The following is a 26,020-nucleotide window of genomic DNA, read 5'->3' as shown; positions in this document are numbered from 1 at the left end:
GTGAGTGGGAACGTGGAGTTGGTAAGGACTTACTTGAAGTGCTGGATATGACAACTAGTTCTACCACCACACCCAAAAAATCTGTTGCTTATACTACTAGCACCTTTACTACCACCATCTTTACAACGACCTTTACTACTAATACTATTATAATTATTATCCTTACAAAAATTGGGATTCTGCAATCCCTGTTTAAAAACCCATCTGGCAATGGCATACATGCTCAACTGTAATAACTTATTACAGTGGATTTCTGGCTTCACAATTCCTGCTGTCAGAGCCAGCAGCCAAGGGGAAAGGTGGGTCAGGTCACAGAGCATAATTTAAGCAGCAAGTTTAAGAATACAAACAAAACGTGTTTTTTCATTCTTTTGATTTGTTTTTGTAGCTGTACAGTGCCAAGCAAAAAGAAGATATTGTTGGCAACATGTTTATTTTTTGCACTCCTTAGGTAATTATAGATATGTTAGACTCTCTCTACATGTTTCTACACCTTCCAAGTCACTGTGCCCTTTTAAAAAAATCTGAGGTTTATTAAACTGATTCCGGTATCTTTTTGCAACAAATATCTAACAGCCTTTTTGAGGTGATTAACTTTGCAATAGAGATTCCATTTTTACTCTCCATGTTTGCAAATATGTTCTCTCTTTCATAAGAAAGAATGACGCACCAAGGACTTCAGTGGAAAAGGTGATAGTATTAACATGTATTATAAGGAATAAAGTACCCATGTTGTACATGGTAAAGATATTGCACGTCACCTTGGAATTCTATCACCTTAGAAAGGAACTCGGCCTTTGACGTTGTTCTTCTACATGGTTAAATAACTCATCTGTGACGTGTAATATCCCTGTAATGTATGGCAGGGGGTACTCTACCCCATATATTATTACCATTGTAACAGAACAGCAATAATAATAACTACAATAGTTATAACTGGGAGACTGTCTTTTCTTGATTCCACCTCGTGCCTCTGTCTCACTCTTTCAGATTCTTTTACATCTCTGATTTCTCCTTTAGTCATTATTTGTATTTCTCTTCCTCCTGTCTGTGCCTAGTCTGCATTTATCTCTCTTGCTCTAGGTCAGAATCTGATGATAAAAAAATTTCCCCAGACCAAAAAACAAGTGCCGATGCCCACACCTTGAAAGCACCGGCACAAATTAAGCACTGTAATGTGCCGAGGCGGCACAGAACAAAAGACAACTGCAAATAGAACTCGGTTAAAATCTCCACGAGTTGTTTCGTGTCTTCTGCCCCTGGCAAGAATCCTTATTCAGCAGGGGACTCTCAGCCACAATTTGCATAGTAATTTTACTATCTAGGAAAGATTTGTAATCTTAGGAAGTCAATTGCATCGCATGGTCATAAAACACGATGTGAAAGGGACGCTCTAAAAAGGCCGAGAAATAGCATTATTTCCAAGAAAGCAACACTCAAAAGACTTTTTTCTTTTTTTAGGTGAACCCACGCATGAACCCGCCCCACCTCTTTCACTGAAAAAGGATGTGGAAAGCATGGGAAAAGGTAAACAAAGGGGGCATGGACGAGCTGAAAAGGGCCCTGATATTTTAATTGAAAAGTGCAAAGCAGCAGGGCCCGGCATCATATTTTAAGGCCTGACAAGGGGCATATGAATAATATATGGACCCAGGCTGCAAAATAATTGAGATTAATGCGTACATATCAATCAATACATGGCGCGGTAATGCCATACTTTAAAATAATATATTACATCGATTTATATTCATGGATTTCTGCACTTAGTTGGGAACACTTTTTAAGCTGGTAAAATATTTTGCCTCGCAGTGATGAATTGGCAGGCGTGGGGGCCCGCTGGGGAGTTATTTGTACAAATTAGAGGAATGAACCCTTTTCCTTCTTTTCACAGAGGAGCTGCAAAAGGTCTTGTTTGAGCAAATAGACCTGCGGAGGAGGCTGGAGCAGGAGTTCCAAGTGCTGAAAGGCAGCGCTTCTTTCCCCGTTTTCAGTAAGGCGCTTTTTTTCTTGGTCATTTTCCTTCTTCGCCCACTGGCAGTGGCATAACAAAGGCCCCCGCAGCCCCCGCGATGCGGGGGGGAGGAGGGGGGCAGAGCTCCAGGGGGCCCCTTCAGCACAGTCCCTGGCCTGAGGTAGTCTGGAAGGGGGCCCCTCCCTGTGTTTTGCAAGAGGCGGGGGGCTCCAGCTTCTTTATGCCACTGCCCAATGGTATGGCTAGCTTAGCGTAGATGCTACTGTCATCAAGGAAAAAGGTCCCTGTATCGACAATTGGGTAGTACAAGAGAGCCATAGTTGGGGTGCAGAGGGACCCACCATGTCTGGGTTCTGGTGCCGCACAATTATGAAAACTGCACGTCTGTGTCCGTCTAGCGCCAAAGTCAAGTTAGCGCTTGCAACAATGCGCAAGACGTGAGCAGACAGGAGGCTGGCTGCAATTGCTTCACAAAACATTGAAATGAGACCCCAATTCATTAGGAAGCCAGTTTACACAGACTCTAAAAAAAATGCGGAAATAAACGCTTTGTAGCTTTGAACTTGTGGGACTGTCCTTTATTTCGACTCCTTCACCAAAGCATCTCCTCTCACATTCTCGGTCATTCTCTCACATGCACACGTGCACACCGCGTGGCTTATTTACAAGCCCTGTGCGCCGCCGGAATGTCACTTTTAATGACTGGCAGCGCATACTGCAAAGCCATATCTACAAGTTTACGTAAAGCCACCCTGCGTGGCTTTTCATGGCCTTGAAGATATGGAGTGAGGCAACACAGCGCAAGTCGCACAGCGATAGCGAGGCGTGCCATGGGCATCACGGTGGGTGTTCCAATGCAACTCCCATGGCATTTGACAAATTCCCAGATTGACAACATGCTGTAAACCTGGCAATGCGTCAAAAGTCTATACCTAGGCGTAAGGGAGGCACAACGAGGAGAAATTACATTATGTGTCGAGGAAATACCTCCATTGATTGTTCTTGTGCAGGAAGGTGGCCCTTCCTGAACCAAAACAATCATACCTACAGCGCAGACACCCTTGCACCGTGGTGCAATGGTGTCTGCATTGGCGTATGGCAGCCAGTTTTGTGCCAGCGCTGTCTAAGAGGACAGAATGCGTCATATCTTATAGATACGCCGCATTCCTGCCCTTTTTTTAGGATGGCAGTGCAGCAGGAAGGAGTCTGGCGCTGCCCTGAGCCACAAATTGTAAATATGCCCCTGCATTTTGTTTTCCTTTGGCATGCTCAATATTTTCGCCAGCTGTGCACACCTTGTTCCTCTACATAGAATCATACTTACAAGCGACACATTTGCGACCATCACTTTGTGCACTCTGCAGAGCCAGAGAGGCCAAAGAGGCCAAGAACTGAAGGAGCATGTACTCTGACAGTGACAAACTCTTTCAGAAGCTCACACTGCTTTCACCTTCACATTCTGAGCTATCAAAGGTACCCTGTCGTGAACAATTGTTCACACCACAACTCACCCAGACACATAGAGGCGAGACAGTTCTTAGTGTACAATACAAGACACTTATGTTGTATGAAAAACAAAACTACAGAAGCATCTGGGGACAAGCAAATCACTGACTGAGCATCCTAAGGGTTCTTGTACAGAATGATTAGAAAGATTCGTAATATTTAAAGACTCAAATGTAAGGCCTGACAGTTTCAATGTCTTTTTTATTTTTAATCACTGCCAGAACTAAGCACTGGCAGGACCCGGCCCACTTAAAGCCCTGCCCATCTTTCCTCAGCCCCTGCAAAAGGAATCAGCTCTTAACTAAGGAGAGAGCCAATGAGATTAACATAGCTGCCCTAAACCCCCACAATAAAAATAAAAAAACGAATACTATATTTGTGTAGATAAGCTTGTTTTAGGTTTATTTTTAATGCAATTTGTTCATATTTTACTCACAAAAAATGAGTTGATGCATTTCTTTAGTTGTGGAACGTGAGCACCCCAAGAAAGGCCTCAGTCACTCCCACGGGCGCACCCTCACAATTTAAAGACTTCTGTCCTAAACACTAGTAAAGAACTTTATAATGAAGTGTGTAGGTTAAATGTAAGAGAAAATCTCCACGTTGTGCCCAATTATACGGCGTTGTTGAATAGTTTTGAGAAGGCATTTTAAAAATGTACCAGTATATGTTATTCTTGTTTTTTTCTGTTAATACAATTTGTACTGTTTTCCATATTTACGTGGGAATTTCATATGGTCGGGACATACTATCTTGATGCTCATAAAATAAGTTAGCTTAATCTTTGTTTTTGTAAATCCTTCTTCTCACGTTCCCTGAACCCCTGTTTCCTTTCTTCCCTAAATGCAAGATGTTTGGCATTAATTGCATGTCCCCAGGACAACTACAAGATGTACAAATTTAAATTGTTCAAGACTGCCTGGTTACTTTCAGGTCACATCCACTGAGGCTCTGCTTTATTATTTATGCTTTAAATAAGTTGCCTCTCCCTACCCAGACAGTTCCTCAGATTTAATTTTTAAGCAGAAATTAAGCATTAACTTGTGGTTAGATGTGCACTAATTGTAGGAGTAAATTAAAGAGGCTATGGGAAATGCAAGATACCTAATTAACACCTATGATACCATAAACCCCTGAAACACAGTCTGCCTGCGGGTGTTTTGATTGGGCCTGCCTTATGATTGGTTGTTCAGAAACATATTTTGATAGTGAGGCTAATAATGTGAAGATAAGCCATTTTCTTTTTTGCTCAGTTATATACCAGGGTTGTAAAGTAGGTCCAGAAATGCTTGGTCCTTGCCACAGTTTCAGCTGATCCCTTTAAATTAAACAAGCATAGAATTGAACTCAAATAGCCAGTGATTTGCTCGAAAATCTGACATGGATGCAGAACTTGCACTGTGCAAGCTAGTGTAAATGAATTAACATCAGCTGAAATGTAATTTTAGTACTTTCGCGTAAAAAACTTTATTGCTTGTTCAGATATTTGCTTGAACTTCAACACGTGTAGTTAAGTCTGCACCTTATGTGTGTCCCCTAAGCATGGATTTTAGGTCTGTAATTGACAATACGTTCTCTATGTCTTATCAAAAGAATGTTATTTGTAAATCCAGTCTTCAGTGTTGAATTTAAAAGCAGCTTATCTTCTTAGCCAGAAAGTATACATTTTCTGAGGGTTAACCCTAGAAAACTAAAACCTATCTAGGTTGTCTTGGTTAGGACTAAGGGCCCAATTTAGAGTTTTGGGTTACTCCATCACAATCATGGCAGGTATCCCGTCCGCCTCATTACAGATGCATTATATCCTATGGTACTCGTAATAGGAGGAAGGGATATCCATCACATTTGTGACAGAGTGACCATCTAACAAACTCTAAATCAAATCTAGGTTAAGGGCAGGTGATAATCCTCACTCTGACACTGAAAGCAAAATCATGTGATCATCCGGCAAAGATGATTCTATGTAAATGCCTTCAAAGATCTCTCAAAACCGAATCCAGATAAACAAGGTTTTCCAAATGTAATGTATTCTGAAAAAACATAGATCTCTGCGCAAAGGGAATATACATCATTTTACTAAAATAGACTGTAAATGCTGACTCATTTGCAACGAGGTGCAAGTCATGATATAATGATGATATAGTGAATTCAACATGGTGGGTAGGTGCTTAGTATAGCGTTGAAAAAAGAGGACAGAACAAATCAGGGTAAGCTTCATAGTCTTATTAATGATTAAATGCAGAAAATAGCAAAATATTGTTAGGTCCGGTCGTTGGGGTAGCTTAATCTGTCTCGCCAGACAATTGTTTTTTTAATAGTGTATAGCAAGTATACGTACAGGAGCTTTTAGCCAGTGGCCTTTGCCCATCGGCTTTTAAACTTATCATTCACACTTTGCTTCCGCCTACCACAGCATACATCATGGGGCAGTGGGTCAGCTCATTTAGCCATTGTTTCCTTATTAAGTGAGTGATGGCATTTCGATGGGTCACAGTTTGCGTCACCAACGAGAAGGACTATGGCAATGCAATCTGTGCTGCGATCAGCGCTCGACTGACCAGAAGACTGAAGGACACAGAACTCAGTAGCCAGGTTCACCCTCAAACTACACCCTGCGCTCACATCACCCCACACCTCAAAGAGCTCCACTGAATTCCAGTCCACAAATGAGAACTCTTCAAACTTCTCATGCACACACACAAAGCCGTACAAAACATTGGCCCCACATACCTCAATAACCGCACAAACTTCCACAAATCTATCAGACACCTCTGGTCAGCCGGACATACAGTAGCACACAACCCTGTATGAAAAGAAACACTTCCGGTGGGTATGCCTTCTCCTACTTTGCTCCTAAAGTCTGGAATGAACTAGCTCTGAACATCAGAGCCTTGTCCTCAGTTCTTGAATTCTGCAAGAAACTGAAGAGCTGACTATTCATTTTGGCCTGACCCTAGCCCAGCCCATGCAGCATCTGCTTCAGCACCAGGGTACCCTCCTGGGTGAGTCGTGCACTATACAAATACATATAACATAGCATAACACCTCCAACATACAAATACTCCAAATAAGCACCAGGAATGGTGGGACAATGTGTGCTTTATTTGTTTTATTTTATTTTCTTCTTAAGAATGTTTATTTAGATTTGGCATGACAGGTTTACATGTCTGCAGAGCTTACATCATCACAAAAGACATCTGGATGCCTCCATGCACACGGAGCATTATCTATGATGCTCTCAGCTGTTGTTGTAAACAGCACAGGAACTACTCTGCTGTGTTACATTACAATGTTACAATGGCCCAGTCCTTGGAAGTTCTCCCTCGAGACCACAGGGGTCTGAGCTGATCGAGCTGTCACTGTTTCTAGGTTCTTTGCCCTGGTATTGTGTGCAAGCAGGTAAGGGTGGTATACAAACCAGTGTACCAGCACACCGTCAAGCTCTTATCATGGATTATACTATATGTCGGAGGCTCATTGAATGTGCAAATAGACTGGTTTATGCTTATTCTTCAATGGACTGTTTGAGATTGTGGACATTGGGCAACTCAGTATTTTTGCTACTTCAACACTGAGGGGGTAAGAACTTTCTTTGGGTTGTTAAACATGCATCAGATGGAATTGGTGGTCTGGGAGGTGTGTGATTGGAGGACTCGTTGCTTGCCCAGTATTTGTATACGGTTAGTAATAGTTTGTTTTCATATTCTATGCACAAAAATGTAAATTCTTCAAAACTTTCCATCAGTCTGAAGTGTGACATGAAAACTGCATTCCGAGATGACCACAGACCACCACATTCGCACTTTGCAGATCAAACTGCATGGGACATTCATCATGGGAGTCTTTCTTTTATTTTCATGGAGTCCTGTAGGTTTGCATTGGGGACAAGTTCAGAGGTGACAGTACAAGCCCCCTTGATTTGGACAGTACTGCGTGGTGGCTCTGATGATAGAGACTGCAGGAGTTATTTTGAGGCAAGGAAGTGTTAATTTGTGTTTAGTTACAGGGAAGCAACTTTAAGTATTGGTGGGCATGCTAATGACGGACTGCTTAGTATTCCATCCTCAGAGAGCAGCATATACCCAAGGTGCTTTACTGAGGGTGAGGCCTAGTCTTACCTCGTGACCTGTGAGGTAGGATGCAGTCTCTGGTAGTAAGAGGGAAACAACCTTGTCAAAAGACACTCACCAAACTTAATTAAATGCTGACAGACAAATCACGTGTGCATCCCGAAAAATTATCACAATGACCACGAAAATATTTTAGTGACGTTTCTATTGTTTTTCACGCGTGTAGTTCAAAGTTAGCCTAGGGCCCCAATTGATGACATTGGTAGCTCTAGTGTGTATACAAATATATATAATATGCCCCAATTACTAAGGAACACAATACAAACAAATAACAAACATTAGTTATACAAAAAGAAAGAAAACTGTTGCTGGGCAACAGACAACCCATCACATTTATTAATAATGCCAATGGCTTGCAAGGATTAAGCAAGTTTATCATTTTATACTGTCGAGAATGTGTGTGCACACAAGTGTCTGTGTGGGTGTGCGTGTGTGTGCGAGTTTTGTGTGTGCATAAACGTGTGCGTGTGGGCGCGCGCGCACGCGTGCACGCCCGCATGCAAACACACATCCAACCACACATTTTCTGGGACATTGCAGCTTCCATGCTGCGCTATGGCCCTTCCATTTTAGGCCACTTTGTGAGCTGTGTGAGCCTCTTCCCATCAATATCAAAGTTCATGCGCATCATCTTGCTTTTTCCATTAGTAGGAGCTTTCTGTTTATAGATAAGGAAAGCAAGGCTTTGAGAGATATTTATGTGCCAAGATCTCACATCCTTCCAAGTGGGAAAACTACAACGGGGGCCATATTTCCAAAGTTACAAAGCTGGGAGCTGAAACAGTAGAGTGTAGCTCCTCGAAGCCGCGTGGCCGCGCCCCATTCGCTCTCTGCCAGTGCATTTCCACAGAACTCACTGAACTGGGTCCATCTGTGGGCTTCAGAAGCCTCGTGTTTGTGTGTGCTTCTCACATTATGTCTGCGATGGAAGCGAGTTCCTGCTGAATTCCATGCGGAATACATTTCACTATTACATATTTATTGTGAGGACTGGCGTATCCACGCCTTGGCTGCTCCGGCGAGAGTCCCGTGTGCCAATGTTGCCTTTTCTACCTGAGGTCACAGTAACAGGGATCTCTTTACTTAGCTCGTCTTCTTCGGGGATATAACTATCATTAGTGTAGCAGGCGCAGTAGCGCCGGGGCCCAGAGGATCACCCACACATAAAAAACAGCAACGAATGCACTTTTCCTTAAAAAAAAACGTAGCCTTGACTGTTGACTTTGCCAATGCTTGTATTTTCTTCCTAATAGGACGGGTAGCGTAATAAAAACTGACGAGTCTTTAGCCTCCAAAAGATCAATAATAAAAATGAAAATGTTCAACGAAAAAATACCTGGGGAAGTTTTGTGGTTTCTGGGCTCTGCAGTGAGGGGGTGAAGGATTTACATCTCTGAGGGTGATGCTGAGGCGAGCAGAACTTGCTCTCAGTGACATCTAGTGGCTGCTTTCGGAATTAAATAAACACGCAGGCTTATGCTTATAAATGATTTTCTTTTTTAAAGTTGCTCTTTCAAAACAGTTGAATTAGCAAATATAACGAGGGTGCGTACTGTCGACCTGTATTCTGTTGTGAAAACTATTGCTTGATGGCGTTTGCTCAACGTTATAATACTGCAGCATAGATTATTCCACCTTGTAGAGTGTTTCGATGACCTTTTATTAACTGGAAAGAGAACCTGCGCTTTTTAGTATTTAAGATAGTTTTCAGACTTTTTTGGGAAAGCAAAATATAGCCTTATATGACTTTAATGTGTCTGTGCTTTTATCCTTATTTCAGATAATTTCCAAGAACAAATGAAACGCGAGCTGGCGTACCGAGAAGAAGTGGTACAACAATTACAAATTGTAAGACATGTTCACCTGTTTTTGATTTGATTAATTTCTCTTATGTGTTTGCATCAATTGCCTGGGTTTTAAAGACCGTCTGCAGCAAAGCACCTGGTCTCTGCCCTTTCATCAGACAGATATTCTAATTACGCTCAGATGTAATCAGGCGCACAGCAGATGTGCCCACACTCCGCATATCAAAGGCACTTTACAAGAAGAAAACACAACACAGAGCAAAGCAGATGTGCTCACATTCCCTATATGTACTCCCCATGTGTACTTCACAAGAAGAAAGCACAACACAGAGCAAAGCATAGGTGCCGACACTCCCCATATGTACTTCACAATAAGAAAACACACACAACACAGAGCAAAGGTGATGTGCCCACACTGCCCATATGTACTCCCCATGTGTACTTCACAGGAAGAAAACACGACACAGAGCAAAACATAGGTGCCCACACTCCCCATATGTACTTCACATGAAGAAAACACAACATAGAGCAAAGTAAATGAGTCCACGCTCCCTATATGTACTCCCCATATGTACTTCACAAGAAGAAAACACAACAAAGAGCAAAGCATATGTGCCCACACATCCCATATGTACTTTACAAGAAGAAAACATACACAGCACAGAGTAAAGGTGATGTGCCCACACTGCCCACATGTACTTCCCAAATGTACTTCACAAGAAGAAAACACAGCACAGAGCAAAGGTGATGTGCCTATGCTTCCCATATGTACTCGCCATATGTACTTCTGCAGCACACATAGAAAAAGCAAAATGCCAGGATGTGCAGAAGTGGACACTTTCCTGCACATAAACAATCACACCCATCAACGCAGACACGCTTGCACTATGGTGCAAGGATGCCTGCATTGGCGCAGGCTGCTTAACTTAGTGCCGGTGCAGGGAACATCGCAGGGGTGCGCCGTATTCCTGCATTTGGAAACTGGCGCAGCATGGCACTGCTATTTTTGGCACAGCGCTGCACCAGTTTCATGTAAATCTGGCCCTTACTCCTGAAAAAAATACAACACAAATCAAAACAGATGTGACTGCAGTCCTCACATATGAAACCTGTAAAGTATTTCAGTAGATACATAGAATTAAACAACAAACAGTTGCGGTTCATGGCATGCTGAAGGGGCAGGGTGGCGCGCGGGGGGAGGGGAAAATAAACATTCAATACATTTTTTTTTTTAAAAACACTTACCTGGATCGTCGCCGCTGCTGACACCGCTGCGCCGCTCCCCTGGTGCAGGCACAGACTCCAAGCCTGCCCTGCAGCCAATCCTGATGCTACTCAGAGCAGCGTTAGGATTGGCTGGGAGCGCGCAGCCAGGGCGTCCCCAGAGAGACTGGGAGCCTGTGCATGATCTCTCTAGCCCGGCAACACAGTGCCTGGCTGGAGAGAGCCCTGTACGCATGTGTGTATAGCCAGCCTGAGACCGCTGGCCAAACATACATGCGCACTGAGGGGAAGTGCTGTGCACTCCCCTTCAGTGCTTGTCAGAGCCATGGCCCCGCCCCTTTACATGAAAACGATAATAAACATAGTTTGCTATCATTTTCTTGTAAAGGTTTTGCAGCTGCCGATGCTGGCTGGGTGGACGACACTCCTCCGCCCTAGCAGAGGAGCCGCTGCTGACAACAACACAAAGCAGATGTAAATACACTCCCTGCAAAATAGACTATTTCAGAAAACCCACACAAATAAACAGACAACCCAACCATGGAAATGCACACAGGCGTCATCAAGCATGAATCTGCACAAACACACAAACACGCACTCCGACACAATTGTATGTCTGAGCACATGCACACACTCCTCCCTCTTTTTTGGGTGCAATGCACAATATATTCTGTCAGGTTCTTTTCAGTTTTACTATTTTAAAAGACTGTTTAAATACCGGTAACTGTTATGCTTTGTATTTTGGTGAATAATCTACCGCCATGTGATCACCTGGTTTCCTAATTGATTGTGCAGCATTCCGCCTTCATAGAGATGCCATGTAAAGAAGTCCAAGTGGCTTGCTGATTATATCTCTGATGAGCCTTCTCTCAGCTTCTAACTCTGTTTTTCTCAGGATGATGTTGATCAGTTAGAAGACATTCAATATGCAAAGTTTTGCTATTACACATCATTTAGATTCATCATATTTATTGCCATGTGCGCTTTCATTTTGTAGTGGATCAGCACAGTGCTGCAGCTGTTAAGAGCTGTACAGTAAGAAACCAAGGGCCAGATTCACAAGAAAGTGGAGCATGAGTACTGATGCGCCACTTTTCTTGCGTCGCCCTTGCCTCACCTAATGACACCATGTATGTGTCGTATTTACAATAAGGCGCACTCTGGCAGTCGTTAGAACAATAGCATGAACATTTTTGACGCTATTTTGGTGGTTTGCTACACTAGCATAAAACATTTTGAGGCTAGTGCAGCAAAGTGTAAAGAGGCCCGTTGATTTTATTGGATGCGTCATTTTAACGCCTGCTCTGAGCAGATGTTAAAAATGACGACAAAAATGCAGCTGTGAAGTCTTGTGGATTTCACTGTGCCATTTTTGCAGGCCTCCGAAAGCCGGAACGCCCCCCGAATACATTTTGTCTGATGCAGGCATAATGTGGTGCATGGGGTCAAAAAGTGGAGCAATGCATGCATTATACTACTTTGTAAATATGGCATGGCGAAAATTGCCTTTTTGAACCAAATTACCGTAAATAAAATGACGCTAATGTGGCACAAGGAGGCACAAGGGCCTAGTAAATCTGGCCCCAAAAGTCACCACAAGAGCGCCTGACAGATGGCTGGGCACTGGCCAGGTGAACCAAGTTTAAAAACTTCTTAGAGTGGGATATGTAAAGCGGAAGAGCAGGACGACCCATTTCAAATTATCTAGAAAATGCAATCAAACTTCAAACTCCTGAGTTTAGGATGTTGTGAAAAGTATTGAAAATGTCTTGCTAGACTGAAACACAACAATAGCCTCGATGGCTCCTATTCTTATAAAGATTAGACTTCTTGAAGAACCATGAATTAGGTAAATAATGTTTGACCTCGTGAGTTGAAAGTCGTCAGACAAATAACAGAAAAGTATAAAGGTCATGTTTTAACCTAAGAATCAAGAAAAACTTAAAAAGACAGTGTAGCAATGAATTATGGATTTAAACGGTACGACTGACATCACTGCACATAAGACAAGAGTTTGTATTTTTTATTAATTACAAGTTTAACCATTTATGAAGCAGAACAAGTGAAGCTCACCTCACCCAGATGCTGCATATTTACAATGACCACAGAACCGCGAAAAATAAAACCTCTCAATAACCAAAACAAATAAATACAAGACCAATACAGCCAAAACCATTAAAAAAAAGTTCATGAGAACTGTCGCCTACAGCATTTACTTAAACTTCTTTAGGTGCAATCTGAATATAGATATCTCTCTGGTAGGATGGAACAAATGGAAGTGTTCCCTCGATAGATAGCGAGCCCTTGTATCTCTCCATTACACACTTGGATGTGAAACATTGTTGGGAGCAATGCCATGAAGACCGTATATTATACCTTTAAAAAAAAATCTAAGTTTAGCAGATGTGTCCTGACCTGCGATGTATTCAGAAGGACTAGCACAACACTCTATCGCCCTCTGCTGGCCGTATTAATTAACTGCACTCTGAATGAACTTCTTACTTTAAGATTGATTTTAGGGGATATTTTCCGGATTCAAAGCAAAAACAAGCATTGGAAAAAATAATAACGCTGGCTTGAATTTTAAGTCCTGACTAAAAAAATTGGAGAAAACAACTGCTTTCCGTAGAAGATGTATCTATGTTATTAAGAATTTAATGTGTGATGACAGTGCACTTTTGAAATGTAAACTAGTCCCTCGTGCAATGCAAGCGCACCACAGGAGGTGGAATGACACTCAGAACAAATATCCTGAGTTGAAAAACGAATACTCCTCTTGGTGGAGCCAAAGTCCACCCACCCTATGTATCGTTTAACGAATTGGTAACAACAGTTCTTGCAGATAACTGCACTGTCAAGCACACCCGATAAGTCCTAAATGCAGAGGGTAAAAAAAGTGGACGCTTACAGATCATTGCAAAAAAGTCATAATATACATGTATCTCTTATAAATTCTGCAATGTAGTGCTGAACAGTTGAACTGTTTCTCTTGTTCTACTTCACCCCAATTTACCTCTTGTCCTAACCCTAACTCCAGCTCTAACTCTCACTTTTCCCCTCGAACAGCAACCCAATTATTTACCCTCACCTTAACCATAAATCTTGCCATAACCCTAGCCCTTATATCATCGCTTACCCTAACACTAACCCTTAACCCCACCCTATCGCTAAACATAACCCATACCCAAAAGAGCTTCCTTAACATATTATGTTAAGGAAGCTCTTTTAGAATATGTTATTTTGATGTTTGTTGACTGCTCATAGAAATGTTTCCAGTTAAAATGTAGTGATACTAAAGTCAATGCAATTGTCAAAACCTAGTACATGTGTGAAACTAAAATAACAATTAAAATGATTCATTAATATTTTTAAGAAACTAGGGTTATAATTAAGAGTTAGGGTGTTCAGCTATAGGATGGGATTAATATAAATCTTAGGGTTAAGGTTAGTATTAGGGTAAGGGGTAGGGAAAGGGTAAGGGTGTTTAGAATTAGGGTTAGGTTAGGTTAAGTTCAGGAGTGGAGTTTGTAATTGGTTCTATGGTTAGGAACAGTTTCAGGGTTAGTTTTTTAGTTAGAGTTGGAGTCACATTTAAGGTCAGGGTTCAGGTTAAGTAGTGAGTTTATAGGGGTTAAATTCACAAATAGCGTAAGGGAAAGGCAGTGCTTAATTTGAGCTGGTGGGTGCCGGTGGGGGGCACCAGCACTTATTTTGGGGGGGCCGGCACTTATATTTTTGCATTAGCCATTTACTGCGAGCAAAAGACACATATGGAAAGATGGAAAAGCGTCACAGAGGGAGAAAGCTGCAAGAGTGATATGAAGCGGCAGGGAGTGACTGTAAATGGATTAAAGAGGCCCAAGATGACTTTAAGATTACGCTGCCTCCGTATTCTGTGCTCGAACATTTATTTGCAGTAGCCATGTTTTTCAAAAGAGAGCACCTGCACCATTTTTTATTTACAAATTAAGCCCTGATTAAAAATAGCAATTTGAAAGGGAATTGTTGTGGGAGTCCCTCTCAAATTGCATTTTATATCTATATGTATCAGTTGTGTAGTAATTGATTTCCAAAGGGTGAATTGGGGTCAAAGTTTCAGGGGAAACAGGCTGTGGTCTAGGACAACACTGAGTTCTTACCGAAACTATTAAAAAAGATCTGTTTTTTTAAAGCAGCCTTTTCTTTTTAAGAATATTGGGCTACTTAAAAAAGGTTTCCTTCATTTAATGCAATCACAGGCATGGTAGTGTGCTCATCTTTGAGGGTCACATCCCTTTGATTGTGACCAATCAAAGAGGGTTACAATTTGCAACCTTCCTACTCAGTGCTTGAAATGGAAAAATAGAAGTGCAGGTACTCTGTACCAGAGTACATGCTTGTTTCTGAGAAGTGCCAGTACTTTCTAATTAAAAGTATCTGGATTTTCCTGAGAAGTGCAGGTACTCTCCCTCTCAAAATACAAAAGTGCCGGTACTCAGTACTGGACAGTGCCGGCCCTTTTAAAGCACTGTTCCTACTGAATATTAATAGGAAGGTTGGAATGCGACCTACTCTGATTCCCTATTTTATGATCCGACTAATAAGTAGGTCACTATACAAAATACGTTTCTGGTTGCAAAACGTAGAAACACAAATTGTGTCAATTTTTTGAGACCAGAAGGTTCGTACATCTGGCCCTTAGTCACAGGCATCTTCAACTAGAATTTTGATCAAAAGTTGGGTTGATTATTATTTAATTTGTTTGAATGGTTTAATATTTAACAAACTAAATTTTCACTGAAGGATTCATTTAGTCAAGAATAAATAATAAAATGCCACAAAGCATTTTATGTCCATAAAATCATATTCTACATATAATATTCAACTTCCAAACCTGCCTTTATGACTCCCTCTGCCCCAGTGCCCATTGATGAGGATACACTACCTCCATGAGCAGAGCACTTGTTCAGTTGTGGGTCACTGCTGGGGGTGGGTGCTGTTGCCTCACAGTCCTCCACTCGCTGCTACCCGCTGTGGCCCCACGCACAGTCGAACAAGCATCTGACAGAAAGGTGCTCTTACTTTCCTAGCACTCTAGAGCAGTGGTTTTCAAACTTTTTAATGCCGCACCTCCCCAGCAGAAAATAATAATCATGGCCCCCCCTCAAACTTTTTCACAATTATTCTATTAATTTGGCAACGTTTAATTATGCCTAGACTTATTTAAACATTGCAGTTAAGTTCTGTTACCTTTAAACAATGTAATACATGTGTTGTGCTTAAAACAAAGTACTGTTATCTGAATAATGCTTCTTTTGGCCAGACCCTGGTGCCCCCTGGGATCCCTTAAGGCCCACTTAGGGGGGCTTGCCCCCCCCAGTTTGAAGATCCCTGCACCAGAAAATGTTGTTCTTATAACTGTAAAATTTTGAGATTAGCCTCCATTATTCCACATGAACCCCTCTTCCAGTGGGAAAGTGGGGGTGCATGCATAAGTTCAAATATACATGTTTTCTGCCTTTCCATCTGTGTTTTATAATGGGAAGAGGGAATATCAGCACAAATGATGTGTCCATCTTACTTAGCTGTGTTCGACCTTTTTACTCTGATATGTCCTCACAGTTAATACAAATTGGGACTTAGAAAGTGGTGCAATAGCAACATGGTCTTTTTTTAATGACCCCCTATCTCCTCAATATTCCATGGAAGGACCAGGGTACAAGAGTGAAAGCTCTTTATAGTTACAACAGACACATCACTGCACCATCTTTACACCATAGCTGTTAGTGAATATTGAAAATTGCATAGGGCCTTATTTACAAATGTAAACTTAAACTTTTGTGTACGTTTACGTTCTTTTTGGTATTCACAAACTTCTGTTAATTGTAAGTTTACGACGGCAGACCCTGGCAGCCGAGGCAGATAACTCTGCACATAAAAAGATAGGGCAGGTCTATCTTTTTATGTGAGGAGTCTCCACAGTTGTAACCTTACTATTAACTCCTAGTTTGTGAATTGCAAAAAATACGTAAACCTAGAGGTGTCGCTATATGTGATTTTCCCTCTACAAGAGGACCATAACACACACATTTTACAAGCCATACTACAAAGAACGTCCGAACTTTAAAGAGTTTTATATTACAATACTGTGGATTCCCCATCCTAAAGGCATTTGGGAAGGGCCAGAGATTTACCAGAAGTAAAGGCCATATGTATGAATACATTTTTCCATAGACATAAAATGAGTGAAAACCTTTGATACATCTGGCCCTAAATCCATTTTCAAAGTGGGAGGGGGAACACCATCAAAAGTGATTGGAGAGTAAGATGAGGGGAGGCCTCAAAGGATTTCTCAAGGGCAATGAAATTTCAACATGAGTAACCGTACAGTACACTCAACTGAACAGGCGGGAATGCCTCCTCAAAGGTGAAACGAGTGAATTCACAAAAGGTTCCCTGTAGTACACCTGTAAGCAGGAGGCTGGGATCGCTTCCCGAGCCTAGTTCTAGAAAATTATATGAAACCCTGAAAATCATTAATTGGCAATCACTTTTCATGAAATACACCAACCTTTTGACGTTTGTATTTTTAGCCCATCAAAAAAACAAGTGTGGACTTAGTCCATGGTTCTCTTCCTCTACTTCCATTTTCTGACCTTCAACCTTGCTCTGTCTTGTCTTCCTCCTCCACATGTTTTTAATAAAAGGATGCCAAGCACAGCTGTATAAGAATCTGGTTGCTGCTGTATTGATTGTGATAAACGTTTCACGTTTAGTTGATGAACTTCCCTGCTGATATATTCATTTTTAATGTTTTTAACAGATACCCTATGCAGCGAGCTTAATTAGGAAAGAAAAACTTGGAGCACATCTGAGCAAAAGCTAAGGGGTGAGTTTTCGTGATGCCTTAGAGCTGAACACACAATTTTTTAACAAAATACTAATTCTGTCCCCTAGAACAGTGGCTCTTAACCTTTGGATTTCTGTGGAGCCCCATTGAATCATTATTGGAATCAGGGAACCCCAATGAGTGCAATTTATTTGATTTGAGCTTCAGAACAATACACAGAAATACAAAAACATATTTAGACCAAACACATGCTCAAATATTGAACTATTTTGTTTAAGTCACAATTAACAATATAGATAATGTTTTCAAGCACAGTCACAGATCCACTGAGTAGGCCTCATCAACCACCAAGGGTCCTCAGACCACAAGTTAAGAATTACTGACCTAGAACAATAATACCATGATTTGAGCTCTTTTCTAGAAACAAGCCCAAAGGTCTTGAAGATACAGAAAATAACCATATAAAAGGCATCGATGACAGTCCTGAAATGCAGAGGGTGGATGAAGCAGACTTAGGCATGTTGTGTCTTGCACCATGGGCTTTCCGGACATGCTGGGGAAAGATGAGAGTGGTGATTGGAGCATGTGATGGTGCATGGAATTTTGGGTTCTTCTGTTAAATGTTAAATGTGGCCGCTGAGAGCACATAATGATGCACAGAATGTTGGGGTCTGCTGTGGAATGCTATGTGTGGATGCTGCATGGAATGTTGGGGTCTACCATGGAATGTTGCATGTGGATGTGTGATGATGTATAGTATGGTGGGGACTGCTGTGGAATATTATGTATGGATGTTGCATGGAATGTTTGGGTCTACCATGGAATGTTACATGTGGCTGCTGAGAGCATGTGATGATGCATAGAATGTTTGGGACTGCTGTGGAATGTTATGTGTGGATGCTGCTTGGAATGTGGGGTCTACCATGGAATGTTATATATGGCTGCTGAGAGCATGTGATGATGCATGGTATGTTGGGTCATTCGGTGGAATGTTAAATGTGGGTGCTGAGAGTATGTGGTGATGCACAGAATATTGGTGTCTGCGTTGGAATGTTATGTGTGGATGCTGCATGGAATGTTGGGGTCTACCATGGAATTTTGCATGTGGATGCTGAGAGCATGTGATGAGGCATAGTATGTTGGGAACCGCTGTGGAATGTTATGTGTGGATGCTGTGTGGAATGTTGCGGTCTACCATGGAATGTTGCATATGGATGCTAATAGCATGTGAAGATGCATAGTATGTTAGGGACTGCTGTGGAATAGTATATGTGGATGCTGCATAGAATGTTGGGGTCTCCCATGGAATATAACATGTGTCTGCTGAGAGCATGTGATGATGCATGGAATGTTGATGTCTGCTGTAGAATGTTATGTGTGGATGCTGCATGGGGTCTACCATGGAATGTTGCATGTGGATGCTGAGAGCATGTGGTGATGCATGGTATGTTGGGGACAGCTGTTGAATGATATGTGTGGATGCTGTGTGGAATGTTGCGGTCTACCATGGAATGTTACATGTGGCTGCAAATGATCTATAAAATGTTGGGATCTTCTGGGGAATGTTAAATGTGGATGCTGAGAGCATCTTGGAGTCTGCCATGGAATGTTACATGTGGATGCTGAGAGCATGTGATGATGCACGGAAGGTTAGGGACTGTGTTCTGTTGCTATCCTGGAGATTAATTACTGCTGGAGGAGGATGATGCCCTGAATGGAGCTAAGGATGCAGTAACTTGGATTATATACCAATATGGAAGAAAGATCTTGTTACATACTACCTGTTCGGTCTAAAGTGGAGACCCTGCCTTCCAAATACAACAGGATATTATCAAAATGTCGTGATAGGGAGAGTTTCACGTTGGAATATTCTCTAGTCTTCTCCTTCTCCAGGCTGTCTCCTCAGCTTACAAACAGTATCATGTTGGACCTTCCAGCAATTTATAAGGAGATCTGAGTCTGCAAGCTGCTCAAGGTCATTTTTTTCAGGGGCCTCCCATTCTGAACTATTCAGGACATTCCTCTGTCTTTCAAATTTTGACCTAGTGCCAAGAAACCTATTAGGTGTGCATAAGTTCTACAAATACTAATCAAAATATAGTAAGCCGATCAATTCCAATGGGGTTGGTTTTATAGACAACCTCCAGTCAATTCTACGTGATGTTGACATTGTTTATCACAAGTCCTGTCTCGTGAAGCAGGGTGCCCATTCCTGCTCCCTGCCATCCATAGCTAGTGATGAGGCCAATATTTGTGGGTCTTTGCTCTCTTCCTCTTCAAGTTTCTTTACTGTTTTCTTTGGTTAATATTATCGAATTGTAGTTTTGCCTCTCTCCTAATGTCGATGCCAGGTATTACTTTGATTTGTTTCTAGCATAAATGATTGTATATCTTTGGACCCATGTGTCCATAAACACATCTGTTATAAATATTCAAAAATATACACAATTTCTAGAATAACCATAGGAATCTCTAATGTGAAAACATCCATACGTGTGTAGGTGGGTGACTGAGTATGTATTGTATTGTATTGTAATCATATTTATATAGCGCTTACTACCCCAGACGAGGCATCGAAGCGCTTTTCGGTGAGTAGCACGCTACTGTGGAACCCAACAAGAATTAGTGATGGATTAGTATCAGGAAATAATGAGTACAGTTTTAGTATTATTATGAGTTAATTTGAGCCGCGGATATGAAAGTTTGTTAGTTAGATTGACTGGATTAATGGAGGGGTGGAGGAGGAAAGAAATCCAGAAGTGTTAATTGGAAGTATATCCTTCATTTACTCAACCCAAAGGCTTGGGATGAGTAAAGGGGGATGGAGGAGGGAAGAGTATGTAGAAGGGTTAGGGAGAGCATAGTAGCAGGGTGAGATAAATGCAGGAGAATTTAGTAGGGTTGTGTGGGAGGTCACGGTAGTAGAGTGAGTTTCCTTACCCATTATATTTGCAGCTCTCATAGGTAGGCATTTTGTGATAAGTCCTTCTTTCCCTTTATCCACCTATAAAGGGTTTCATGTATCCTTTCCAAGGCCTCCCTGCACCTGGTTGCACCTCTTTATCACCATGTGAGTCTAAAGCCAGATCTTGCAATGATCTTGCGATGAGCTTGCTATGTAAATAAATATGGTATGTATGAAACTGGCTTCTAGTGGTAAGAAGGAGTATGGGGGGCCTGCAATGGATACAGGCCAGGGATGGTCATCAGAAGGCAGTGCTTACTCTGACTAGCCTGTGGTTTATTGACCACCCTGCTTAGGGTCTAACATTCAGGCCTATATTTACTAACAGCTTGCAGAGGCCAGCAATTTTGTGATTACCCCATAGACTATTTTGATAAAAGGTAAATCAATGCAAAAATGTGTGTCGCTTTGCGCCATGTGAGCACCCACACAATTGTTAGTAAATAAGAGCTCGACACATGTTCCACCTCAGGCATATTGCCACAACATTGTGCTAAAATCTGCATTATTGAGGCTTTAATGTATAGAGGGCATCACCAGTAATTTCAACAACACTGCATCTTCTTCACCCAACTGCTTCCACCCTTTTCCCATTTTTTCTCTCTCTTTCTGGATTATTTTAACAAACAATGATAACACCTGACTTTCATCGCAGGTCAACTGTGGACTGTAGCCAGATGTTTTACACTCCCACATCTGTAGCATTGTATTTATATTGTACCTTCATCCCCACGTCTGAACCTAATTTTAATTTAACCTTCCTTCTAATTACAGTGTTTACATCATTCTCCTACTTTATAATATATTTTGGATTATTGTTCCAGGTTTTTTCCCTATGGTTCAATTCTCTAGGATATTTTGATCAGTTTTGAATTATTTAACGATCGGCACTGCTTTTTCTAGTGCCTGCTGTAAGTAAACTTAGAAACCTTTCCCTCATCTTTAAATCACTAGAGTGATTTATTACCTGGTCTCAAATTGTTTCATCTTGTAACTCTTTAAAGTTACATAAAGATGCAAAGAGTGCACTTCACTTCCACACTTTCTCCAGGCAACTTAGCTCTGGAGAAAGAAATCTGTCTCTCTGTAACCACTTCAGTTTCTTGGCGATAATTCCCCTGCAGTGCACTAAATACCTTTAATATTCATCATTTTTGTCCAATCCGTGTCATCATCTTCGTGTCTACTTAAAACTGGGCAGTTCTTCGATAATCTCTTCCCTCCCACGTCTAACCTAAGTTTTAATACAGCAAATTTTCTTTTTGATATAAACACATAGTTTGAAATGGCTACTCCACTTTTGACTTCCATCCTATCAGTAGTGTGAACAACATGCGCGGCTTCTCCGCTAGGGCAGAGGAGCATCACCCCTCTCTCCCCCGCCAGCAGCAGCAGCTGCAAACCTTTTACCAAAAAACAATATTAAACTATCTTTATTATCTTTTTTGGGTAAAAGGCGCAGGGCCACAGGCTGTGACAAGCACTAAGGAGGAGTGCACAGCGCTCCCCCTCACTGCGCAGGTATGTTTGGCTGGCCGCCTCGGGCTGGCCAAACACACAGGCGCAGTAGGCTCTCTCCAGCCCAGAACTGTGTTTCCCGGCTAGTGAGAGCAGGCACAGGTTCCCAGTCTGCCTGAGAGCGCCCTAGCTGCGCACTCCCAGCTAATCCTAATGCTGCTCTGAGCAGCGTCAGGATTGGCTGCAGGGCTGGCTGGGAGCCTGTGCCTGCAGCCTGTCTGCAGAGAGGAGCAGCACGGTGGTGACCGCAGCACAGGTACTTTTTTTTATTAATTCCCCCCCACCCGCGTGCGTGCCGCCCCACCCCTATTTAGAACCGCGAGCCGCTCCTGGTGAATAAACACTCTTCATTAAAGTCATGTATTCCCCACTTGTCACCAGTGAAATCAACTGGACCTGTGCAGTAAAAAAGAAATGTGGTTTATTTGTAAAATAATAAAATAAATTTCACAGGACCCTGCTATTGTAACTGACCAGAGTAAAATCATCCACACAAAACTTCATAACATTTGATATTTGGCTACATTCTCCCTCTAGTATTAGCACTGAGATAGGCTGTAGTAGTTTCTACGAGTTAGTGTTGATCAAAGCCATTGACAGCATTTCCTTGACATGCAATTACTGCATCACTGATGCCAACACTGGAACTCAACAGACATTAGAGAAATATGTGGTAATCAGGTTACCATAAATTTCTCCCATTACCACACAGTTCTACATGGCAATGTCAGTGTCTCAAAAAACACTACTTGTAAGGTTCTTCATAGATGATGCCCCCAACATAATCTATATTTTATTCAAGACGTAGAAGTCCAGATGAAGAGTTAAACCATTTACACCTATAATGGTCCAGGAAGGCAGGATCCTTGCCATGTGTTCAGGATAACAAATGTAATGTAATGTAATGTAAGGTGGATTTCTAGAACGCTGCTTGTCACCTATGAGAGTATCCAGGGGCTGTGTAGGTGAGAATAGGCATGTGGTGAGGCTGGGCCTGATTACAGGAAGTCTTGATGGTCCCGCAAGAAGACTAACAAAAAAGTCAGGTCTTCAGCTTCTTGCGGAATTCAAGAAGTGAGGAGGAGGCCCTGAGGTGCAGAGGAAGATTGTTCTAGGATTTGGTGGCTTGGCAGGAGAATGATCGACCTCCTGTTTTGCTTCTGTGGATGCGGGGTCTGTGCGCGACTGAGAGTGATGTTGAGCGAAGTTGTCTGGTGGGTTGGTTGAAGTGATGGCGGTGATTGATGTATGCAGGTCTGATGTTGTGTAGTGACTTGAATGCATGTGTGTGAGAAGTTTGAAATAGCAACGCTTTTGGATGCGGAGCTAGTAGAGCACTCTGATGATTGGTGTGGGATTGGTGTGGGACGTCGAGGACGAGTCTGATGGTAACATTTTGGATGGGTTGAAGTCTGTGAAGACGACGGGTTGGGATGCCGGCGTAGAGGAAAATTGCTGTAGTCCAATGTGCTTGTGATCAGGGCCTGCATGATGGTACATCTGGTGTCTAGTGGGAGGCCCATGAACATTTTATATAGCATGCAGAGGATGTGGAAGCATGCGGAGGTGACAGCATTGACCTGGGATTTCATGGTGAGGTTGGTGCCCAGGAGAGGCCTAGATTCCTAGCACTGTCCGTTGAAGGGGTCCGAGTTCAGAGGGCCACCAGGTAAAGTCCCAAAGTGATCTCCTATTCCTGAAGATCAGCACTTCAGTTTTGTCAGTTTTGAGCATAAGGCAGTTCTCTTTCATGCAACTGGCCACGCTGATCATCCATTGATTGAGATTTGTCTTGGTGGTGACTGTGTTATCTGAGAGGGAAAATGAGCTTGGTGTCGTCAGTGTAGGAGATGATGTTGATTCAGTGGGAATTGATGATGTTAGCCAGAGGAGTCATGTAGATGTTGAAAAGTGTGGGGCTGAGGTTAGGATCCCTGTGGGACTCAGATGAGTTACTTGGGTTCTGATGTGAATGGTGTGAGCCTGACTCCTTGAGTTCTTCCGGAGAAGAAGGAAGCTATGCTTTTGAGTGTTTGTCCTTGTATTCCTGCTGTGTGATTAGAGTGTGGTGGGAGACAGTGTCGAAAGCGGCAGAGAGGTCAATGAGGATGAAGGGGGTGGTCTGTCCATGTTCGAGGATGTTTCAGTGCTACGGTTGTTTCAGAATTTTGATTGCTAGTCGTCCAGGAGCTTGTGGCATTCTAGGGGGCCAAAGGGTTGTCTTTTGATGGTCTTCTCAATGACTATGGATGGGAAAGGGAGCAGCGAGATGGGTCGGTATTTGATAAGTACTTTGGTGCCGACTACAGGTTTTTTGAGGAGGGCAGTGGCTTTGTGTTTCCAACTATCTGGGAAGGTGAAATGTCTTGAGGGAGGTGTTGATGATGACTGTGAGTGCAGCGCTGATCTTGGCACTTCCCTAGCTGTCGATATGCCAGGGTAGGGCTCTGTGGACACCCCCGAGTGGACTGTTTTCATTATTGCTGTAGTGTCCTCGATGGATAGAGGGTTCCATACTGTCAGTTGGTTGTCTTTGGTAGATGAGGTTTGGTATTTAAAAATGCTTATGCGATTCTGGAGCTATAAGATTCAAAGAGGTGTTGCCTGAAATTTATTAAATCGTCAGAAACATTCAGTAACAAAAATATTACGTGCAATCATGACTAGAAAACTAGCACCGTGAAACATAAACCTTCAGATTAATTTGTATATTGTGGGCAGGACACCATAAGTTCTCAAATCTAACTACTAGTAACACCAACCAACTATCTTTCAAAGGAGCCCATCCATATAATTCTGACCATTTCAATCACCCAGTAGAAAGAACATTAATTCTGCCTTGGAGGCTCATCTCAAATTCTGGAGCACAACAATTGTCATGTACATTGTTCACCTCAGAGCAGAAGAGGGTTGCCTGAGGATGTCAGGAAAGTATCAACTATTGGCAGATTTAGTAATAGTTAATTAATTGTATTCTTCAAATATCTGTAAATGTTTCAGTTTATAACTTCTAAGTAGCGCAAACGTCAAGGTTGTGGTTATGGGTGTTATGATGTTATTGCTCCTTAAAGAGTCGTGAACAGTGAGTGATCAGCCAGGAATTGTGACATTCATTAGGAAGAACATAGTAGTGATGATATCTTGTGCCTTCATGGATCGTTACTTGAACACATGCTGTTTGTATGAGTCTGTTGTTAATTTACAAGCTGTTGTATTTTTTTATTTTTCTCACAGAAGGCCTGGGACCAGTTGCAGCTCCTATTGTAAAATATACCTTCACTCCTCAAAGGAATTGGACTTGTACAGATCTTTGGATGCAAAAGGGCTTGGGGACAAACTGATGAGGGTCTTGGGCAACCCAGGGCCAGACGCCTCAAAGGCTTATGGCTACCTGCTTAAAACAGAATGTAGCAGACTATACAAACTAGTTATAGAGCTTCTGGTGGTACCAAAGTTGTTGTGTTCTTGGAAGGCAGAGATTGTTTACTCAGGTCGGAATCATGACTATCTCGAGTGTTAAGGACCTAACCTGTCGACAAAATAGCTGGTTCTTCCAAAGCAACTTGAGAATGTTGACCTACTCAATGTACGCAAGGACAGTCGTGATGCGTGATGTAGGATACCTCCATCTTGGAAAAGGAGCTCCCCCGACATTGAGCGAGAGTGGTGTCAGTTCCACACAGAGCTTTGCCGAAGAGGCCTGGACATTGCACTATGCCGGCCCTGCCGCACTTGTACTCCGCCTGCCATAATCAATTAGGATTGTATTCTCCGCGGGAACAATTTTACAGTTTACTATTGAGTGTAATTAAGAATATAATCGCTGTTATAAAAAAGGTATTTAACGCTGTTCTTGTAGTTTCTTTAACATTCATGTGGATAAAAAAAGTCTATAATAAAAAAGAGCTATGAAGTAATTTGTGTTCCTTCAGTAATTCAATTTACATTTTGATACTTTGAAGCAAAGCGTAAACGAGGACATTTGTCACCATTCGCAGCGGTTAGCTGCCACAAGTCTTACTACAAGTGAGAGCCGCGAAATGCTCAAAAGCACAACACTGCGAGCCTCCG

The 26,020-nt window shown here is 42.2% G+C and overlaps 1 protein-coding gene across 1 annotated transcript in view; it reads left to right on the top strand.

Annotated features, from left to right (window-relative positions):
* Positions 1-25,864, top strand: part of SKOR2 (SKI family transcriptional corepressor 2) — a 56,343-nt gene extending 30,479 nt beyond the window's left edge. The window contains exons 5-9 of the mRNA XM_069236812.1: positions 1,462-1,527; positions 1,892-1,990; positions 9,389-9,456; positions 17,440-17,505; positions 25,184-25,864. Coding sequence (XP_069092913.1) covers positions 1,462-1,527; positions 1,892-1,990; positions 9,389-9,456; positions 17,440-17,502 — 296 coding nt within the window. The 3' untranslated portion in view covers positions 17,503-17,505; positions 25,184-25,864. The remainder of the gene's footprint in view (positions 1-1,461; positions 1,528-1,891; positions 1,991-9,388; positions 9,457-17,439; positions 17,506-25,183) is intronic.
* Positions 25,865-26,020: the final 156 nt, after the last annotated feature.

The sequence above is a fragment of the Pleurodeles waltl genome, chromosome 1_1 (assembly GCF_031143425.1).
Source record: "Pleurodeles waltl isolate 20211129_DDA chromosome 1_1, aPleWal1.hap1.20221129, whole genome shotgun sequence".
NCBI lineage: Eukaryota > Metazoa > Chordata > Amphibia > Caudata > Salamandridae > Pleurodeles > Pleurodeles waltl.
Note: the sequence above shows the minus strand (reverse complement) of the source record. Positions and strands in the feature narration are given on the sequence as shown.